The sequence below is a fragment of the Diachasmimorpha longicaudata genome, chromosome 4 (genome assembly GCF_034640455.1).
Source record: "Diachasmimorpha longicaudata isolate KC_UGA_2023 chromosome 4, iyDiaLong2, whole genome shotgun sequence".
Taxonomy (NCBI): domain Eukaryota; kingdom Metazoa; phylum Arthropoda; class Insecta; order Hymenoptera; family Braconidae; genus Diachasmimorpha; species Diachasmimorpha longicaudata.
The window spans coordinates 7247970-7266564 of record NC_087228.1 but is presented as its reverse complement, the minus strand read 5'-3'; the positions used below and the strand labels follow the sequence as shown (position 1 = coordinate 7266564).

General features: G+C 38.8%; 1 protein-coding gene across 8 annotated transcripts; it reads right to left on the bottom strand.

The window, feature by feature from the left end:
* Positions 1–22: 22 nt before the first annotated feature.
* Arms (Ankyrin repeat-rich membrane spanning) lies at positions 23–18005 on the bottom strand. 8 transcript variants are annotated; one of them, XM_064118485.1, is made up of 7 exons: positions 17811–18005; positions 17226–17306; positions 15752–16247; positions 9724–9855; positions 5446–9477; positions 4516–4630; positions 23–1652 (listed from the first exon to the last, which is right to left on the bottom strand). In XM_064118485.1, the coding sequence occupies exons 3-7, from the start codon at positions 15809–15811 to the stop codon at positions 847–849; spliced, it is 5145 nt and encodes a 1714-aa protein (XP_063974555.1). In that variant the 5' UTR covers positions 15812–16247; positions 17226–17306; positions 17811–18005; the 3' UTR covers positions 23–846. The 8 variants fall into 8 exon arrangements, with proteins under 8 accessions (XP_063974555.1, XP_063974556.1, XP_063974560.1 ...); XM_064118486.1 differs by lacking the exon at positions 15752–16247 and adding an exon at positions 11575–11897; XM_064118490.1 differs by lacking the exon at positions 15752–16247.
* Positions 18006–18595: the final 590 nt, after the last annotated feature.

The window sequence follows — 18595 nt, the reverse complement described above, 5'->3', positions numbered from 1 at the left end:
AAAATGTCAACAAATTCATGAATTGAAAGCGTATTTCGACTTTATTAAGGCACTAGTCGTTAAAAATTATAACAATAAAACACGGAATCACAGAATATTTATAAATTTCAATTTCGTCCCTCATAATATAGATGAATACAAGTAGTGCACCTATTTCAGTTTCGGTATCGGTATTCGATGATTAATTAAGTAGATGAGCTATACTAATAATTACTTAATTCCTTAATGTGTGCTTGTCATCACTGTCAATAAAGCTAATGAATAGTCAAATAACACATCTTCGTTGGATATAAAATTATTCCCGCGATTAATAATTCAGTGATGGAGGGCTGGCATAGAATAATCTAATCTTTTTTCAATTAGAATTTAAAAAATGTTGTAATTTTGGTGTTTGAGCTTTGTTGATCCTATGTCTATGTTATGTTTTGTACGTTAAGATTTGCTAAAAAAATTCTGTTGGCTTTCGATTGAACTTGTACTGAACATTCTGTTAGTTTCTTAAAATTAATTCCCGTTAATTATTCTATTAAAAAAATTAAGGTTTTCCACACAATCTCTCTACGAAGTTATCTCTCACGTTCATTGGCACGTGTGGGAATTATCAATGACCTTCATAATTTTTTGTAAGTACGATTGATTCATCACAAACCATTTGATAAATCCAAACGATTACTAAGACCCTCGGCATTCTCTATCACACTCACAACTTCCACATCCTAGAGACCTGTATTATATTCCCCCTGATCACCTAAAGTTATCAACATCTATTTAATTATTGATGAGAGCTACTAACACAACTTCGTGAATCTCTCCGGATTCATTTCAAATTTTAATTGCAACTTTAATTTACACTGGGGTTTCCGGGCTGTCCCAATCCTCTGCGTCTTGTCGGGGCAGTCGTCCATCGAGGGTCTCACGAATAACGAGTTTCACGGCATCATCTTTGTATTTATTAATAAAATTATCGCCATTGTCACTGGTTTGAAGGGTACTTTTGACACCCAGCGCAGAACATGACATTTGGTGACGATTTATATCTGAATATCCACCTGTTTGGAGCTTCGAATTGAAAGACTGAACATTTATCGGTGAGGAAACTTGAGACACAAGTGGAGTCGACTCGTCATCACTTTCGTCGTTCTGCGCATTGAGATCATTAATCACAATAGTCGATAGTTCAGCCGGATCTTGGGGATCTTCCGGTGAAGGAACTGTCACGTTAATCTCGATACTATCCGATTTTTCGTCAATACGAGACATCGAGGGTCTCACGGATCTTCCACTGAGTGAATTGTTACTGGTACTGTTGGTCAGGATACCTTTGGAGATATTTTTCTGGGAAGAATGATCGTCGGTAGATCGTAATCCACGGGATGCCCTTGGTGATGATGGAGGCGATGCCAGTATGGACCGAGGGCGATTTTTAGATTTAGATTTGCGACCTGCTACGTCTGATTCGATACTCTGCTGGGAGATGACACTTCTCTGGGAGTTGGTGCGCTGCAGGTGAACAAGAGAATCGTGGGAGCTTTCGTCAGAGCTTTCTGGATCGTCTGGCACTGGCGCCCAGTGGAATATTGGGGAGGGTTGGAGGAGAACGTAGTCCGTGTCTGGGGCTCGGCTGATGCTGAGGGAACGCGGACGATCGGACCCTAGAACACAATTGTCGATGGTTTTGCTGTGTGGTGCCACGGAATCAGGAGAGGAACATGAAACTATAGCCCGATTGGCGAAAATGGAGAATGTATAAAAGCTTCACAAGACTGTTCCACTCAGAATTACCTCTCTAACTTTCAGTTTTACATGAATTCTAACATAATGTTAATAATATTGACTCTCCAATATCTGAAATTTACTCAATTAAAGGTGGGAAAATATATAGGTCCCACCCCCTCCTTCAATCCAAATCTATTTGTTATTTCATCATATTTATTTACATTAAAATCAGTGCAAATATTTTATCTAAAATTATTACGTTGATATTCACCAGCTGAATGACCTGCCCTGACATCTGAAAAAACATCAAAGAAACGAACGTTTACGTACTACTGGTTATAATCTACATTTCAATTACCGAGTGGTGAGAAGTAATTAAACAGAACCAAACAGAAATAATTAATTCACACGTTCTCAAACGTCATTGAATACCGAATTATCTTTCTTATGAGTGATTTTGAAAAACAACAGTCGAAAGATCATTTGATATAAAATTTAATAATTTCCCTCTGAAGGCACTCATCTTAGGGATAATTCCATAGCCAATAAAAATGGAATACTTGATCTGAAGCTTTACAAGATAATTTTATTTTTGTAGAAAACAATATTTGACTTGCAAAACCAGATCGAGTTTTTCGATCTCCTTATCTCGATAACGAATGATTTCAGGAAAAAATTTCCATCTACTCTTTCATTCACATCTCGTCAATTAGGCGAGAGTGGGGCAAAATGGAACGTCTTCAGTTGCCGATAATTTGGGATTAATAAACTTCAACGATTTTTGTTTATTCTGATGCTTTTCTTTTAACGTTTCAACTGAGACAAATTGATTCCATTTGTCCCCGTGAATTACGAACTATTGACTATTGAAGACGTTCTATTTTTGTCCCACTCTCCCCTCCACGAACAGCCTCCAATATTTTTCCCTAAAACCATTCATTTTCCGGATCAATCTACAATTAACATAAATATAAAAACTGACTCACTGATTCATACGATAAGCTCTACAGAATAAATTGTACAATGTTCATGATTCTTTCAATGTCACCATTTATTGTGAGAATTCAGGTTCAATTGATATAACAATTTTTCCTACTTAATATATTCCTGTATTTAATGATCTTTGGTTTCTTTCTCTATACTGAATAGTATTTACACATTAGTATGAAGTTTACGGCTCCCAAGTGAAACATAACAGGTTCGTGTGGTTTCCAATCGTTCGCATTCACAAATGGAGCTGCACATTATATCAGAGGTTCACACGTGTTATTAAAATTCAGGGGTTGTCATCATTGAGCTGTGATGATTCCATTTTACCTAAAGGTCCTGAGATCATTGATGAGTGAAGTAACTAACGTAACATGTCTAGAATTTTATCCAATCGAAAATTACCCGAGTGGAAATTCTGATCAGGAGCCTGTCAATCACTGATCAGGACTTGCCATCACAATTTGATGAGATATGAAACGCCACCATTTTGGATTTTCCACTGAAGGTATTTAGACTATAGAAAAGTGTCGAGAGGCTTTTTTATGTCTAGGAAAATTCCTACAAATAAATGTATTGTAAAATTTCACTCAAGTAGTGAGGGTTTGACGGAACTGAAGTTTGAAGCTACAGGTGATTAGATTGATTCTGCATCATGACTTTTCATGTAGTTTTCATATTTAATCATCTCATTCATATAAGTCTAGTAAAAATCAAAGTATCATAATCATTGAGCGGTGATGACTGAATTTAACCTGAATATTCTGAGATCATCGATGAGTTGAGTGGCAAAACGTAACGTATCGAGAATTTCATTCAACAGTCAGATAATTACTTGGAATACGTAAAAATGCAAATGGATTCCAATTATACGAGAAATGCGCAGAAAACTTTGCCCATTGTATAAAATGCTTTGCAAAAAATTGACTTCCAAATTTCCCTTCTGTTTTATCGTCATTTCCCTGACTATTTTATCGTCAGACCAGTTAGAGGATTGAATGGCAGACATCGAAACAGTGCTCCATTTTTTAGGAATAATTAAACAATGATTAAGAATATGTGACTGTAAAAATCTGCGGTGATTCCTAATCTAACTTCATACAATCAAAAGACTCCAGGTAAGAGTCCACTCTCCCTGTTGCGCTTTACCACTCCATTCCCTAGATTACATTATTGGCAAGACGATGGTTTTATAATAATACAATAAACATTCGCCAAACCCAGACATTTTCAACTCATTACATCACGCATTTGATAATCCTCGTTCCCCTAATCTAACCTTACTCTTCATTTATATATAATAGAAATGTCTTTCCATACTTGACTGATTTTCATTCATGTATGAGGCAACAGTCAATAAAGAATGTACACGAAACTAGAACACATGGCACATAAATACAGCTGAAAACAACAGATCATGTTTCCAAGTAGTGAATTGGTAAAATAAGGAAGTTGATTTCACAACAAAATCACTTTTCATGAAGACAAGAAATGCGAACAAAAATGTTTTATCAATATTTCGTTCTGTTTTCCAATTTTATGGATAAGATCCAGTCGTCTCATGAATTTTCACCAGTGTACCACTGAATTGAATAGAGACAAGTATTTCAAATATTGGATAATGTCTTCGCAATTGTATTGAACTATTGGTAAAGGAACTTTGGCAATAATTTCAGTATTTTGATAATCAACATGCAATGATTGACTAGGAATGTATTCCGTACTCGATGTCGATGTCAGGGCTTTGGTCAGACTTCGGTGGTTCTTCAACAATAACCAGAGGCAGTGTAAGCGGAACAGAAGTGGGCTCACCTGCTAGTGAGTCTGGCTGGATGGTAGACGGAGAGGGAACGTCCAAAACATCCTCACATGCCTCTTCATTCAGTGTTTGGAGAGCACCGCAGATCATCTGCTCTTCCAAGGTTACCTAATACCATGTTCTCATTTAATTCCATATTAAATTTTTTTTCCTTAATATTATTATCATATCGACAATAATGAAATTAAAATAATTTTATCCTGAAAGCATTCTATTTTGAATGTTCTTGATGGTTCTTCGATGAATTTTGTAAAAATTGTAGACAGAATAAAATACTCTGATGAAAATCTGGGATTTGTTCGGATCATATTTGGAAAAAATCCATGTTTCCATGAGGGTACTAATACGGTTGAAAGAATGCTTCGAAGATCTTAAATGATTGAAAAAAATGGGTTTTAAGCCACATTTCTATCACTAACATACCTGAAACTGTTCAGCGTGCCAGGTGGCAGTGAATGCATATGAAGAAAAGTGTTTATTGTAGTGGAACGTGACAATAAAATACAGAATCAGTCATTATCGGGGGTATTAACGGGATTAAGCCTTCCGTAGAACCAAGGACATATCGAGTGACATTTGGTTAATTGAGCTCATCATTTTCGCGATCTTTCAACATGTGCAATACATTCGAATTCACTCAACAACTCCCTAGAGTTTAGCTTTATAAACCCGTAGGCTAGAGTAAGCTTTGAATAAAAACAAAATTTAACTCCCTACGTCTAACGAGCACGTCTAACCATTCGTCGCTGTTCTATCGGTGCAATGATCATTCGAGATAAATGAATACTCAAATTGGGTAAAATAAGGTCAGGTAGAATTTTTGTGAGTGAGACGACCAGCAGTTTCTTTATCGTCTTTCATCACCAGGACAAAAGGGAAGATACCGGTGGAATCTCATATAAATTACTGAATTAATTTTCTACCTGTTTCTCCATGACGGAGTGCTTGGTTTGATCGCGTCTGGAAGGCCCATCAGTTCTGGTTGTAGACTTCTCCTTATCATTGTGCATCGAACCACGCTGAATATTTCCATGAGTCTCCACTCTCTGATCTTTATGAGAAACGTGTTCATTAGCAACAGTGAAGCGAACACTACGGGAACCCTCCTCGTGAGCTCCAGTCAGCATTTTCAGTTCATTTTCTCGTAGTGTTGTTATCAGCATACGGAAGAGCTCCCAATCGCCGAACGTCATCTTCAACACCTCCTTCAACTCCGACATCTCGCAATGCAGCAACACTTTCCCATTGACATTATTCTCTCGAATTATATTCCTGTAAATGTCCAGATTCCTCGGATTCAACTCTTCAATTCTCCCAAGAAGATTGCAAACATCCTGAACCGATGCTTTGGACAGTCTCACATCCAGCAAATCCGATGGTAACGAGTTACTTGCCGATGGAACCTTCGGCTGATACCCTGGGACCCAGTTATAAACCGGTGGGATAATCGGCCAGTGACTCAAAGCCGAATGATTAGGAATTTGAGGGATAGGCGAATGAAGAATACTAGAACCCTGAAGACTAGGAGCTTTCGTCAGCTTCCCATGACGACTCGCAAGAGTTCCCGAAGTCATAGCACCACTCTGCCAAGGATTATTCAACAATAGTCCTCCATTATTAAGCAAAATACTCTGATGCAGAGGATCCTCCTCGACGCCTTGCTGCTCCTCTTTAATCTTCTTTTTGATGTACGGATCCAAATTAATGGTAAAGGGCAGGAAGATCTTCATATCACTGACCAGAAGACTCGCTCGATGAAACGTCAGAAAGACATCTAGCTTCCTCTCATCCCGATCCATCTCCAATAATGGTTGAGCATCCTTCAACACCGGGATCTGGGGCCTGACTTTATCATAAAGTGTCTTCAGTGACGTAGAATCATCGTAGTTCTCCTCATACATATCGTAGTACCATATCAACCAGGACGTTCTGAACGGCCACTGCTCAGTGATGTTGATCCAACTGGCTAGATGATACCAGTTGAAGTCAATTTGGAATGCCTTCAACAACCTCCCAGTCACATAAACAACATTCATCAACCGCCTCATGCTCCTTGGATTGACATCACTGAAATAATCATCAGTCAGAAGCATCTTATTGAGATCTTGTGCACCTCCCAAACGATTTAAATTACTACCGATGCTGGAAGCTATTGATTCACTGAGACGCATCTTGCGACTGCCTTTTCTACTCGGCGGCTTCAATTTTTCGTTGCTGTTCATAATAACACTAGACTCTGTACTCAATCGCCTGTTGGATATCGAATGCTGAATCGTCGCACTTGTCGTCGCATAATTGTCATCAGCACATGCTGTCTCGTAATTCCAAGAACCACCGGCCTTCTTACTAACGAATTGAGCTGTCTGCTGAGCGACTTTAACCTTCCTCAGGCCACTGTTCTGAAGAAAGAACGGCAAATGTACCATATTTCGAAGGTAGTCATGCCCTCCGATATTCGATTCGGCGAATATGCGACGGCTGTTGAGCTCGACTGCTTTAGCTATTATATGAGGATCTATGGCTAAGATAATAAGGAAGGGGCAGTGATTGTCGCTGAAGAGCGCTTGCATGGCATCGAGAACCAGCAATACCTTGTCCTGTTCACAACTGTCCAGTCCATCGACAATCAGGACTAGCCTGCTCTGCTGGGATGTAAAGCGATCAAGGCATTTGACCATTTCTGTCATCAGATGGACTTCGGATCTCAACGTCTGAATGAATCCTTCGCTCTTCAGGGAATCCAACTTGGCTATGGTTCGATGAAGATGACGTCTTTGAGAGAACAGTAACGAGTGGAAGATTCTACTCCATGTGTAGAGATTAGCGATTATGCTGAAGGCTAGGATGAGGCCAACAGTACCCATTATGATGTACGCCGTCACGGGATCGATGATGGACTCTTCAGGTTTCGGAGGTAGCAGTGGTACCGATTCATTCAGACGTGATGAGTTCGTATTGATGTTGAGTATAGGTCTTGGCCTGTGGTAAGGATCCAACAAGTAAATTGTTAATGTTGATATCCCAACGAGTAGACTTAGGAAGCAGAATTCGAAGATAACGATGTAAGGCAGACAGCAGAGATGCCTCCACGTCCATGAAGTAGTAGATTTGACTGGTTTCGGCCGAAATGCGCGATACAAACGCGTGGCAAGCGATCCAAAATCATTTTCAATAGCATCGTACAACGATCCAACCATCTGAACAACAGCATTTTCACCCGCTGCTGTCGTTCCAACTCTGGTCTGATCAGTGAAATAAAATTTAATAGGTTGGATGGTGGCTGTTATGTCAGATGGATCAGTACTGATTTGCCCGCCCGGTGGATGGCAGAATATGATTTGCAGTAAGAGCTTGAGGGAATTCAAGTTTTTAGTCAAGGCTATAGTGAAATTGTACGGCCAATACCAGTCGTACTTCTTGTGGGCGTACCATACGAGAATCAGGAAAATGTAAACTGTACAGAAGAAAACGCCACCGAAGGTCACACCGACGATCCAAGACTGCAATGCAAGCCCCAACATAACTCCAAAAAACAACGATAAATGACATGTTGAGGAGAACAAGAGGGACGAGAACTGAAAAGTCGGATCAATCCAGTGTTTCGCAAAGTTCTTCATCTCCTCTCGTAATTTGTTCAACAGGAATGACTTGCCAGATCCCCATTTTGCATAGAGGCCCACTGTGATTGGTGTTGATAATGACGGTTCACTGAGAATATCAGCAAGTGCACTGCTGTAAAGATCGTACCCAAGCATATTCTCATTGTCCTCATTAGTATTCAATCGTCTAGCTCCAAAAATTTGTCCTAATATTGTCTTCGGGTGCTTTATATCGATATTGTAAGGTGTCTCGCCTTGGCGATTCGGTCGATATAACAATTGGCTGTTCTTCGGATTCCGCAGAAGGATCTCAACGATGGCTTTGGATCGCGCACGCATTGCGATGTGCAAAACACTATCACCTTTTTTATCAGTTGCCGATACTTTCGCTTTTTTGTCTAGTAGTAGCTGAACCATTTCAGCATTTCTGGATCTCACAGCTCGTAGTAAAGGAGTATCCCCATCCTTTGTGCCAATCTCAAGATCAGGATTGGCATTCAGAAGCATTTTTAGAATTGTTGAATTGCCCTTTTCCACAGCAATATAAGTTGCTGTTTTTTTATCTTTTCCAGCTACGTCAACATCGACGTATTTCTTCAACAAAGCTTCTACAACACTTCGATGACCGCCTTTCACCGCATGAATGAGATTCGTATCTCCATTACGATCCTGAATATTTATGTATGCACCAGCGTTCAACAGAGCGCTGACTATCTCATGATAGCCTTCACGAGAGGCTATCGCCAAAGCTGTATTGCCATCTTTATCGAGAGCATTTACATTTGGTTTGTGTTCTAGAAGGAGCATAACCGTATCAACATAATTCCCTAGAGTTGCGACGGTGAGAGCCGTCCAGGAATACATTCCTGCAGTGTCGACATTAGCTCCAGCTTTCAACAAAACATCAACGATCTCAAGGTTACCTTTACGAGAGGCCCATACAAGCGCTGTGGTTCCGTACTTATCCCCAACATTGACTTTAGCCCCGTACGTGATGAGCTCTTTGACGATGTCTATGTACCCGCGGCCCGACGCCCAAAGCAACGAAGAAATGTGGTAGTTGCCATGAGCATGGACATCAGCACCTCGGGATAATAGAACTTTGACAGTAGCAAGTCTTCCTTTGTAGGTTGCCCACATTAGGGCGCTCCATCCGCCCATATCCCGGTGCTCTAGGTCTGCCCCATGATCCAGCAGTTCCACACATACGTCTGTGTGACCTTCCTTAGCTGCACAGAGGAGAGCAGTCCAATTATCTGCATCTTCAGCGTTGACATCTGCTCCATGGTTGAGAATCTCCCGGACGAATTGGATTTTTCCTTTGGAAGAGGCGTATATGAGGGCTGTACTGCCATTCTGCAAGGTAATGGAAGGCAATGATCAGGACGATCAATCATTTATGGATGATCTCAATCAGAGCTAGGACAGGATGGAACTTGAACAAGTCGAAATGATTTAAGTAAATGTTACTTTGGACTTCAGCATTAAAATGGTGACCTGAGTCAGGTGTCCAAGAAGGTTTCGAGATAATTTCGATATTCGCGATTAGTGGGAGATAATACCTGCAATACCTTCTCTACATAATTACAATAATAAACTGACCTCATCACGATCATCAATGGCAATGCGTTTAATTTCAAGAAATCCTTGAAGGCCTTGAAGATTATCTTCAGCGATGTAAGTGGCAAGAGACCGGTAGCAAAGTGACACCATGGAGTCTGTACGATGTAGTGTCTAAAAATAGATAACATTTCAATAAATTTCTTTTTCATCAACAACAAAAACATACAGCTGCTGGGGTATTATAACTGCGGAAGTAAGCGATCACACAGTTCATCCACGATATTATTAGAGAATACATTGTTCCTGAAGAGTCTACAATATTCGATCACTAGAACCTTTTCGTAACACGAAGACAGTTTGTTCCTCTTCACATCGTCTGCAAATCTCAGCTGTACACTTACTTATAAACGAAATAAGCAACACAGTACAATGAACATCCACACTGATTCGTAAATAAAAAATAAATTGTCACTTGTGTAAACGTTGCTCCAGTGGAGCTGGTTGAATTCGCTGAATGTAATGTCATCAGAAACATATTTTCGATTATTGATATACCTCTGACTGTTTTTACTGTCGGAGTTTATAAATTATTGTAGCCACAGGTCTCTGACAACGTATTCATCTGTAAAATAAACTTAAGATACGGTCGAAAAGATAATTAAACCCTCAGGAACAAATATATCTGAAAATGTCTGAAGTTGGTCTTCATAAAACATTCATTAGTTAATTAATTCACCAGGCATTCCACTCAAGTCAAAGCATTATTCCAAGTCTTCATTCCTGTTAAGACTTCACAGCTTTCGATTATCACATGGTAACAGTGGATCACATTCATCACACATCAGAAATCAATTGTTTCAGTATTTTGATCACCAAAGCCGGCGTTTCTCACAACACAATCGTCATCGGCAATCAGATCAATGTTAGTTTCCATCAATTCATAACGCAATTTTACCCAGGAGTGCGGTTGCGGCATGTGCAGGCGTATGAAGGGTAGCAGAGACTTGCGTCGGCAAGCGAGAAGGCAAAGTTCTTCACGTGCACTCATACTGCATCTAGAGGTATGAAATCTGGTCTGGCAGGGATCGCGGTTCACATCGATTGCCATCAGACTTTTTGCTAAATCAGAGGAGACACCCAGAAGACTCGGAGCCAAACTGGAATCGATGACGGTGTCCGCTATGCTTCTTCTTCGCCTTTGATTCCTATGAGCATTCTTCAAGAACTCAGATGTTGGTGAGAGTGGAGCCAGTGGACTGTCATCATTCCCTTCAGGAGTGGTCTTGAATAGGTTTGAATTGGGTGTTGAGTTTCCATTGATTTCTAGGTGTAGTCGTCTTTCGATTCGAGTGACCTGCACAACTGACGGGGCAGGAACTTTGGAGACAGGATCATCTTGGAACCGAAGTGACTTCAGATGATTAGAGTGTTTTGGTTCGATGGATATTCCCTTCAAGTCAGTAAGTTTAATGCTCGTCGTTCCATTGCGATTGATGATTGAATCATTGCAGGTCTGATTGAAGTAATCGCTTGGCACGACTTCACCAGGTGTTTCATTATCTTCTTTTGTGTTCAATTGGGAAACCGCTGGACGGCTGATGGAGGACTTGTTAGTCATGATGTTGGACGTGGTGTAAGCTGGAGATTTCCCAGACGTTTAGACTAGAGAACCGGTAGGACAGAGAACTAGCGGTAAAGACACTAAGTCGGAAGCTAAATTATATTTTAGAAAATCAATGATTTGCTTTATCGAAGACAGGTAAAACGATTATAATTAAAACCAGAAAATTTCCGCGTTAGTTGCAACCGAGATAATCCTTTAAAGTATTATGTTGTGATGTTTTGGAAATAATTTCGGGATTTCTTTAAATGTAATCAACAAATCATCACCTTGACCTGTCTTCTTAGAGCTCTGATCTTCAATCTTCTCATTTTTAACATGTAAGCAGTTCGGCGACCGTGGTATCATCCAAATATTGATTGAATATCCCTGATAAATATCTGAATCGTCTCAATTAGCAAATTCTGATCATCATCGAATGACGTCTGTCATATGTATCTCAATCGTCCAACGTGTGATGAACGTACTTCAGATATTAATCACAAATCAGTCAATATTACGTCATCAATGGATCGTTGTCAATGTTATCACTGGTTATTTCGCATCTCAATATATCGATGACACCTGTTTCTTCTCCATCAAAACGTCAGCACTGTATTCATAGAAATTGCAAAGACAAACCAAATAGTCTATTACTAGAACTGAATTATTACTAGGACTCTAGGGCTGAAAATTGCGATCTTACTGAAGAAAGTCAGATTAGGATCGCGGTTTCAGTTCCCAGGAGCATAAAATGATATTGCAACCAGAAGATAGTAAATAAAGAATCCTCGTGCTTATCAACCTGGCTCTCAGCTCAGCTGATAATCCTGCATGTGGGAAGGGATTCTTTATTTTACCTTTCGAGGTCAAAAAAATTATTATTCGTTAGAAAAATGTCTGGATTCGAACCCAGGGCTGGATCTTTAGGACACCCCTCCATACGTTTCTCTCTGGTATAGTATAGGGAGCACGCGTGGAGGTACCGTATAAATTAATTTCCTGAATGTCGTGGAGATGCCATCCCAGGTCTAATTCAAGCGGTTTGTTTTTCAAGGCAGGAGTGCTACCAAATAAGTCTACGTTCACTGGTGCAAAGACAATAACTAGTCAAATTTAGGAGGCGAAACGATTGTCTAGACCACTCAGATATTATTCTGCCTAATGGGCAGTAGATTAGATTCCGGTGATTGTTGTATTTTCTTTTGGCTCATGTATTAAATCTGGTCTTAGGTATAATCTAATGTTCGTCGAGCTCGTAACACAATACTGGAATATTATCAGACATTATGGGATCGGCTTTCCATTTCTTCGGATTGAATATCTCCGGTGAAATCCAGTAATTAAGTCGTACATGTAGATAATTATTTAATGACACAAAAAAAATTATCAATGCCTTATCAGCAGACACTAACTAATGCCTGGATATTGTAACATAGAAATTGTTGAACTTTTGGAACTTTTAAATGGAAATTTATCAGTGAAATTATAAAAAATTATATGCCCACTACTGTGTTGCCTCCATGACATTCTATTGGATAAAATTGGATGGGAAAAATTATTAGTTCAGTCATGCACTTCTCCGTTCCACAATTATGTTATAGAAATGTTCGATATGATATCGATAGTGACGAATATCGACCTACTATCGTCCAATAGTAATCTTTATAATCGAAATTTCTTTGTCCATATACTAAGGGCATCAGTATTTACCCATCACCCTCTCCATATAGACATTTTCCAGCCCGATAGACCGATCAATTGATTTACGAGACATGAGACAATTTTTATCTATTCACAATCTCGACGTTTTTCGTGTCGAACATTTCTATTGTACTCCATAACTTCATTCAATCAATGATATGAATAACTAACCCGAGATAAATGTCCAAGTTTCAACATTTTTTGAGACTTCAGTAGATGTTACTTTTAAACAAATCAACATCTAAACAAAAAATTACAATGAATTTTCAAACAAATAATTTATCAGAGTTTATCATCAAGAATACGATTGACGGAGAGCAGAGAAAAAATCTTAGGAGCTGTATTCAGCTGAACTACACTAACACTGACAATCAACTGAGCACAAGAAGAATCGAAGCAAATGAAAACTCCCTATATATACCTATCTCATTCCAGCGATGTGTGATATTCCGAAAGCTAATATTTACTTGAAATAGTATTGCGGTTGTTTCACTGGCGCTTGCTCCATATTGTGGATCAACATTCATACGTTTATAGTCTCGTTTATATTTTTCATTGGCATTGACTTGTGTGCATCCCAAACACAATGTCTTCGTACAAACTGATGATAATGCCTAGAACTGTATCTAATCTGTTGTCAAATGTGTGATGTTTACAATCTGTGCTCTCACGCCTGTGGATTTTAATTGGAGTGTAACACAATTCAATTGATATTGCACTCGGAGGCTGTTGAATACAGTAGTCATGTGGTGATATTCTAACTGGGAACAACGACGTTATTCCTAACAAAGAATGTTGTGATGATTTCAGTAATACAGAGTACACAGACAAATTTTTGATGACAATTACCCTTCAGTTTGGTTAACAGGTGTTTTCCGAAATTTTCGATAGAGTTTTATTATTATTGATGTTATCTCCAAGAGTATTCCTCTTTCCTATTGCGATTTGGCTGCTCTATTTCTTAGCTTTTTGCTTCCCCCACGTCCCCTCACCACTTTTGTAATGAGGGAAACCATGGAAAACCTTAGTCATACCGCCAGTCGATAATGCAGAAGTTCTACTGTGTTTATCAGTCATAGTGACTCGGTGAACAAGGTAGATCCCTGTATTCGTGCCTGAAGTTGGAAGTGTCAGGCGAAGACAGCACATCACGTAAACAATATTCTTGAATAAATAATCTCTCACTCACATCAAATTTTACCCTTCCCCTATCGTAATTTCTATCTAGATATTAGTAGTTGATAGTGTACAGTGAACATCAATAAACTATTGGGGGGATTATATCCCTTCGAGTCTAGAACAAAAATAACCACAAGAGCCCTCCACCCGGGGCATAATAATATAATTAACAACTGAAAAGTCCAAGTACCTGTTTACTTCTATTCCACAGTGATCGTAAAGCATCTTGACAGGCGTGAAGGGATCCATATGAAGTCCAACGACTTGACAAGGGAGAGAACGAGGAAGAGGAACGATCTAGGAGACTAGACGTTTCACTCTTATTAGACGTAGAGTCAGAACCATTGAATTGTTTTATACGCATAGTTCACGATAATCATCACAATAAATACAGAGAGCATTGTTAGGGTTGACATTCCATTGGCAGAATCAGCAGATGCCTCAGGAACGTGAACTAGTCTTGATGGTCAGAGTTAAACTCTTTGTAACGATAATTACTCAAAGGCTATTGACACCAATGCTGATGTGCAATGGCATAAAACACTAGTGACGTGGGACACTGTCTGGTCTACTTCACTTGTTAAATATTTCGCAATACTGGTGAATTCAAGCCACAAGGAACATGTGATGGAATAACTCGTGATGGAGGGAATCTTCCGACAGCCACGGTGACGGCGCTACTGAAAGATATCGGTAGTCACGGGAAGATATACAAAAAAAAAGAATTGGAGAGGAACTTTTTTATTTTAGATAAAGACCCCAGAGATAAAGAAGAGTGCGCTCCAAAGGGACGAGTTAATATTGACAATTTCCGATATTGAATGCAGATCAATGGACACATTTTTTTAAAGTTCAAAGATGAAAAATTTTGACATTTTTTAGGACTGTCCCCTTTGTCCCATGAGACCATCTTGCCTCGCCCTCCTCTGGGTATTTATGGTCACTTGGGCCTGCGATTTTTCTTAGTGGTTTATGGTGGTGAGAAATGGAGCTTGTTTGTTAATTTCCTGAATTTCCTGAATATTTCATCACATGTAGATAGTTCGTATGCAATAAAATATGTTCAATCGAGTAACGATTAATTTTTAAACGAATATGTCATCATCTATGGTCTCCAGGGAATCCTCTGGTTAAATGAATATTTAAAATGTTGAAATAATAAAATTCTACTCTCATAGTAAAGAACATGCCTTCAACAAAATATATTCCGTTGAATCTACAACATTTTTATCTCAGTCCAGGTAAATGTTCGCAACACCTTGAAACGTCGTGAGTCATGAAATAATGACGACATCCAAAACTGTTATATTTTTTCCTGTCAATCTGATCGTAAATTCGGGAGAGAAATGAAACAAATGTTCTCGATGAATTTGTCGCCTGATCTACAATTTTATTGACAATAGACGTGTCTTTTTGTCTTTTAAAATGGTTTCGGTAATCAGTCTAAAGTAAACATTGACGAAAGCTAATATTACTGGGTACAGTAATATTATTTAATGATTACTGCATTAACTGTATCATAACGACCACGATCTCACTCTCGACCACATCATCTCCAATAATTCCCAAAATGTCCATAATTACCGTAATCGCCTCATCATCGGAGAACAACCACGTTCTGGGATCAGGCAGCCAGGCATTCATGACTCTCCAGTTATATTTCAATCACGAAATTTATGAACATCACAACGAAAATTGCCAATGAATACTGGCAACCGAGAACGAACAGACTGACGCATGGACAGCCCATGCGAATTATGTCATTTGCATTCTCCATCTGTGCTCATACATTCACGTCTTGTCTTTTATTCACTCAATTCTTCGGTCTTTCAGGGCCATTAATAAGAGGGGGAGCGAGACCGAAACGTCTTTGATCGTCAATAACTCAATATTGACAGACGAAGTCAACGAATCTTACATCATTTGTACGCAAATTAAAAGGTTCAGGAGAAAACCCTAGTGAAGTCGTCGTTCTGAGTGATGTGCTTTTGAACTTTCCATTGAATTTGTGGGGGAAATTTGTCCGAGAAATCGTAAATGTCTACGGGAAGCTTCAACGTCATTCCGCACATCGATTTGTCTGATGAAAAAAAAAAAGTTGGAATTTGTAAATGTTTTTGGAGATTAAACATTTTCCAACGAGATTAAAGTGCTCAGTCTCATCCTTACACCTGTCCTGCAGGTCTACTACGAAAGTAGTTAAATTGTTTGGAATGTTCTATTCGTTTTTGCGTCAATTTTATGGAAAATTGGATAAAGTGGATGTCTTTTCCAATGAACGTTTCTTCACGAGAAATAATCTGCTGACGACTCAATCGAGAGATACGAGAAATACGAGAGCTAAGACCAAAAATTTCTATAGAAGAATCAACATCTAATCAATGGATTGGATGATAGTTCAATAGAATGCTAACTGACGTCTGGAAAAAATTGTCCCTTTCGTTAAGGTATTTATGACGAGTTCAAGAAAAGTTCAAAAAAGCCAAGAAATTGATCATTCATTGTACATCCATTCTTTGAAGCTTTTGGAAACAGCATACAAAATCTTCGATAGCTTTGGACAATTATAACAACGAAAATGATTTCTAAAGTTGTCAGTTTTTCTTAAAGTTAAATGAGATAGTGGTAATTTCAGTAATCTTCCTACATCGCCGGACATCGATAATGTAGAGAAAATTATAGAATTATCAATGTCCTCCTTCAACCTCGTGAATAATCAATCACTTTAGAATTTTCTATAATTATTGCGATTTGTCTAGGCAACCTGAGATTAATTACGTAACTTTTGTGTACGTTAAAGAACGTAGCAACAAAAAATTGTCAAGATCTTGACTTTTTCTTCTTTCTGTTGACGTCACAAATACCTTAAGACTTTCCATATTTTTTGTTGTCATTTTTCTTCATATTTAGCCCTCGATGAAGCCTTTCCGAATAATTTTATTGATTCAGCAGCTAATGAAGGTTGAGAGACCCGTTCTTGCCTACTTCTAAGCACATGCTCCCTCCGATTCTGTCATCCAGGATAAAGTATTCAATAGATATTTGGTGTAGTACTCACTTTAGTCGATGACAATCAGTGCGGAGTTGATCAGCTGAAGGCCAATGCAATCGATGCTTTTGAGGTTAACTAGTTATGCATCTAGAACAACAAAGGCAATGTCCAGAATATTTTATTTCTGCACAACAAGATTTTCTGTTCAATAAATTAATAGCGTGGACAGAGGGGTAGACTAATAAGGTCGATATTCTAATCACCCAAAACACAAAAATAACTCGAAGAACTCACAGAAAATTAAGCACATCTTTAAATGAGGCAAACAAATCGTTTTTAGGTTATGCTCACAATCTATTTTATCTATTAATTTATGTGCCCACAATTTCCTCAATTGTTCACTAATAGTATATGCGGATTGGTTTGTCAAGGGAATAATTTTCTTACTCGACGAATATTGAAAATTAGAAAAAAATCCCTTTGTTCAATATTCAAGACGTGCTCTTTGTTTACCCGGAGATGTAAAAATGCATTTGATAAATAATTGAGGCACGTCGGTTTTACACACAAAAGGCAGAAAAAATGGGCCGTTTCCTTAGGGGAACCTTAATATGACATTTCTGTCATCGTTTGTCAGTGACAACTACTTACGGAAGAGGAATGGCACGATGTTTGTCTCCAGCGATGATCATTGATCGACGTTTCTGGCGTTGACGAATGTATCATCTAAGTAATCGGCATTTTTGTAAACAATTAGAAAAAAACACTAACAGCCCTTTGTTTCTGTTAACTCCGGTTCACCGTATGATTCACGTGTCTATCAGTGATCAGCTGGCTAACAAGTCTGTGGAGGGATGAACAGTAATCGAATGCAGATAGCCAACAGGTGATTGCGTCTCTCATAATGAACTAATTCTGTCGTTTGTACCACGTTTGTACCCCTTTGTACTGAGCTTAAAATATTTCGTGAGTTTCTCATTGATTTTTAAATAATAATCTGCATACCAATATGTCTGTCACTGCCAGCTGCCAGGATAGACGGTGTCGCCTTCCCCCCCCCCCGGAGGGGTTAGTACTGACATTGGCTATTGTAATAATTTTAATATTTTATTCCCATCGAATGTAGATCAAGGTCAAATCTAGAAATTTGTAAATTGCAGTGGCCAAAGCAGGTGAAGGCCATACTTGATTAATTTTTCTATCCCATATTTTCATGGGTTCTTAAAATTTTTTTCATTCAATGTTTCGCAGTTAAAGAGGTCAGTAAGTTAGACCACATTGACGTCTTAGACGGTAACGGAAAAATTTTCTCTGTCGACCAAGAAAAGGTTCGACCGACGATGGAACAAACGAAGTTAGAATCGTAGATTTCAGACCTCAGAATCATAAAGGCCATTATTCGCTTGATTTGATTCTCTTATACCTTTTCTCTTGAA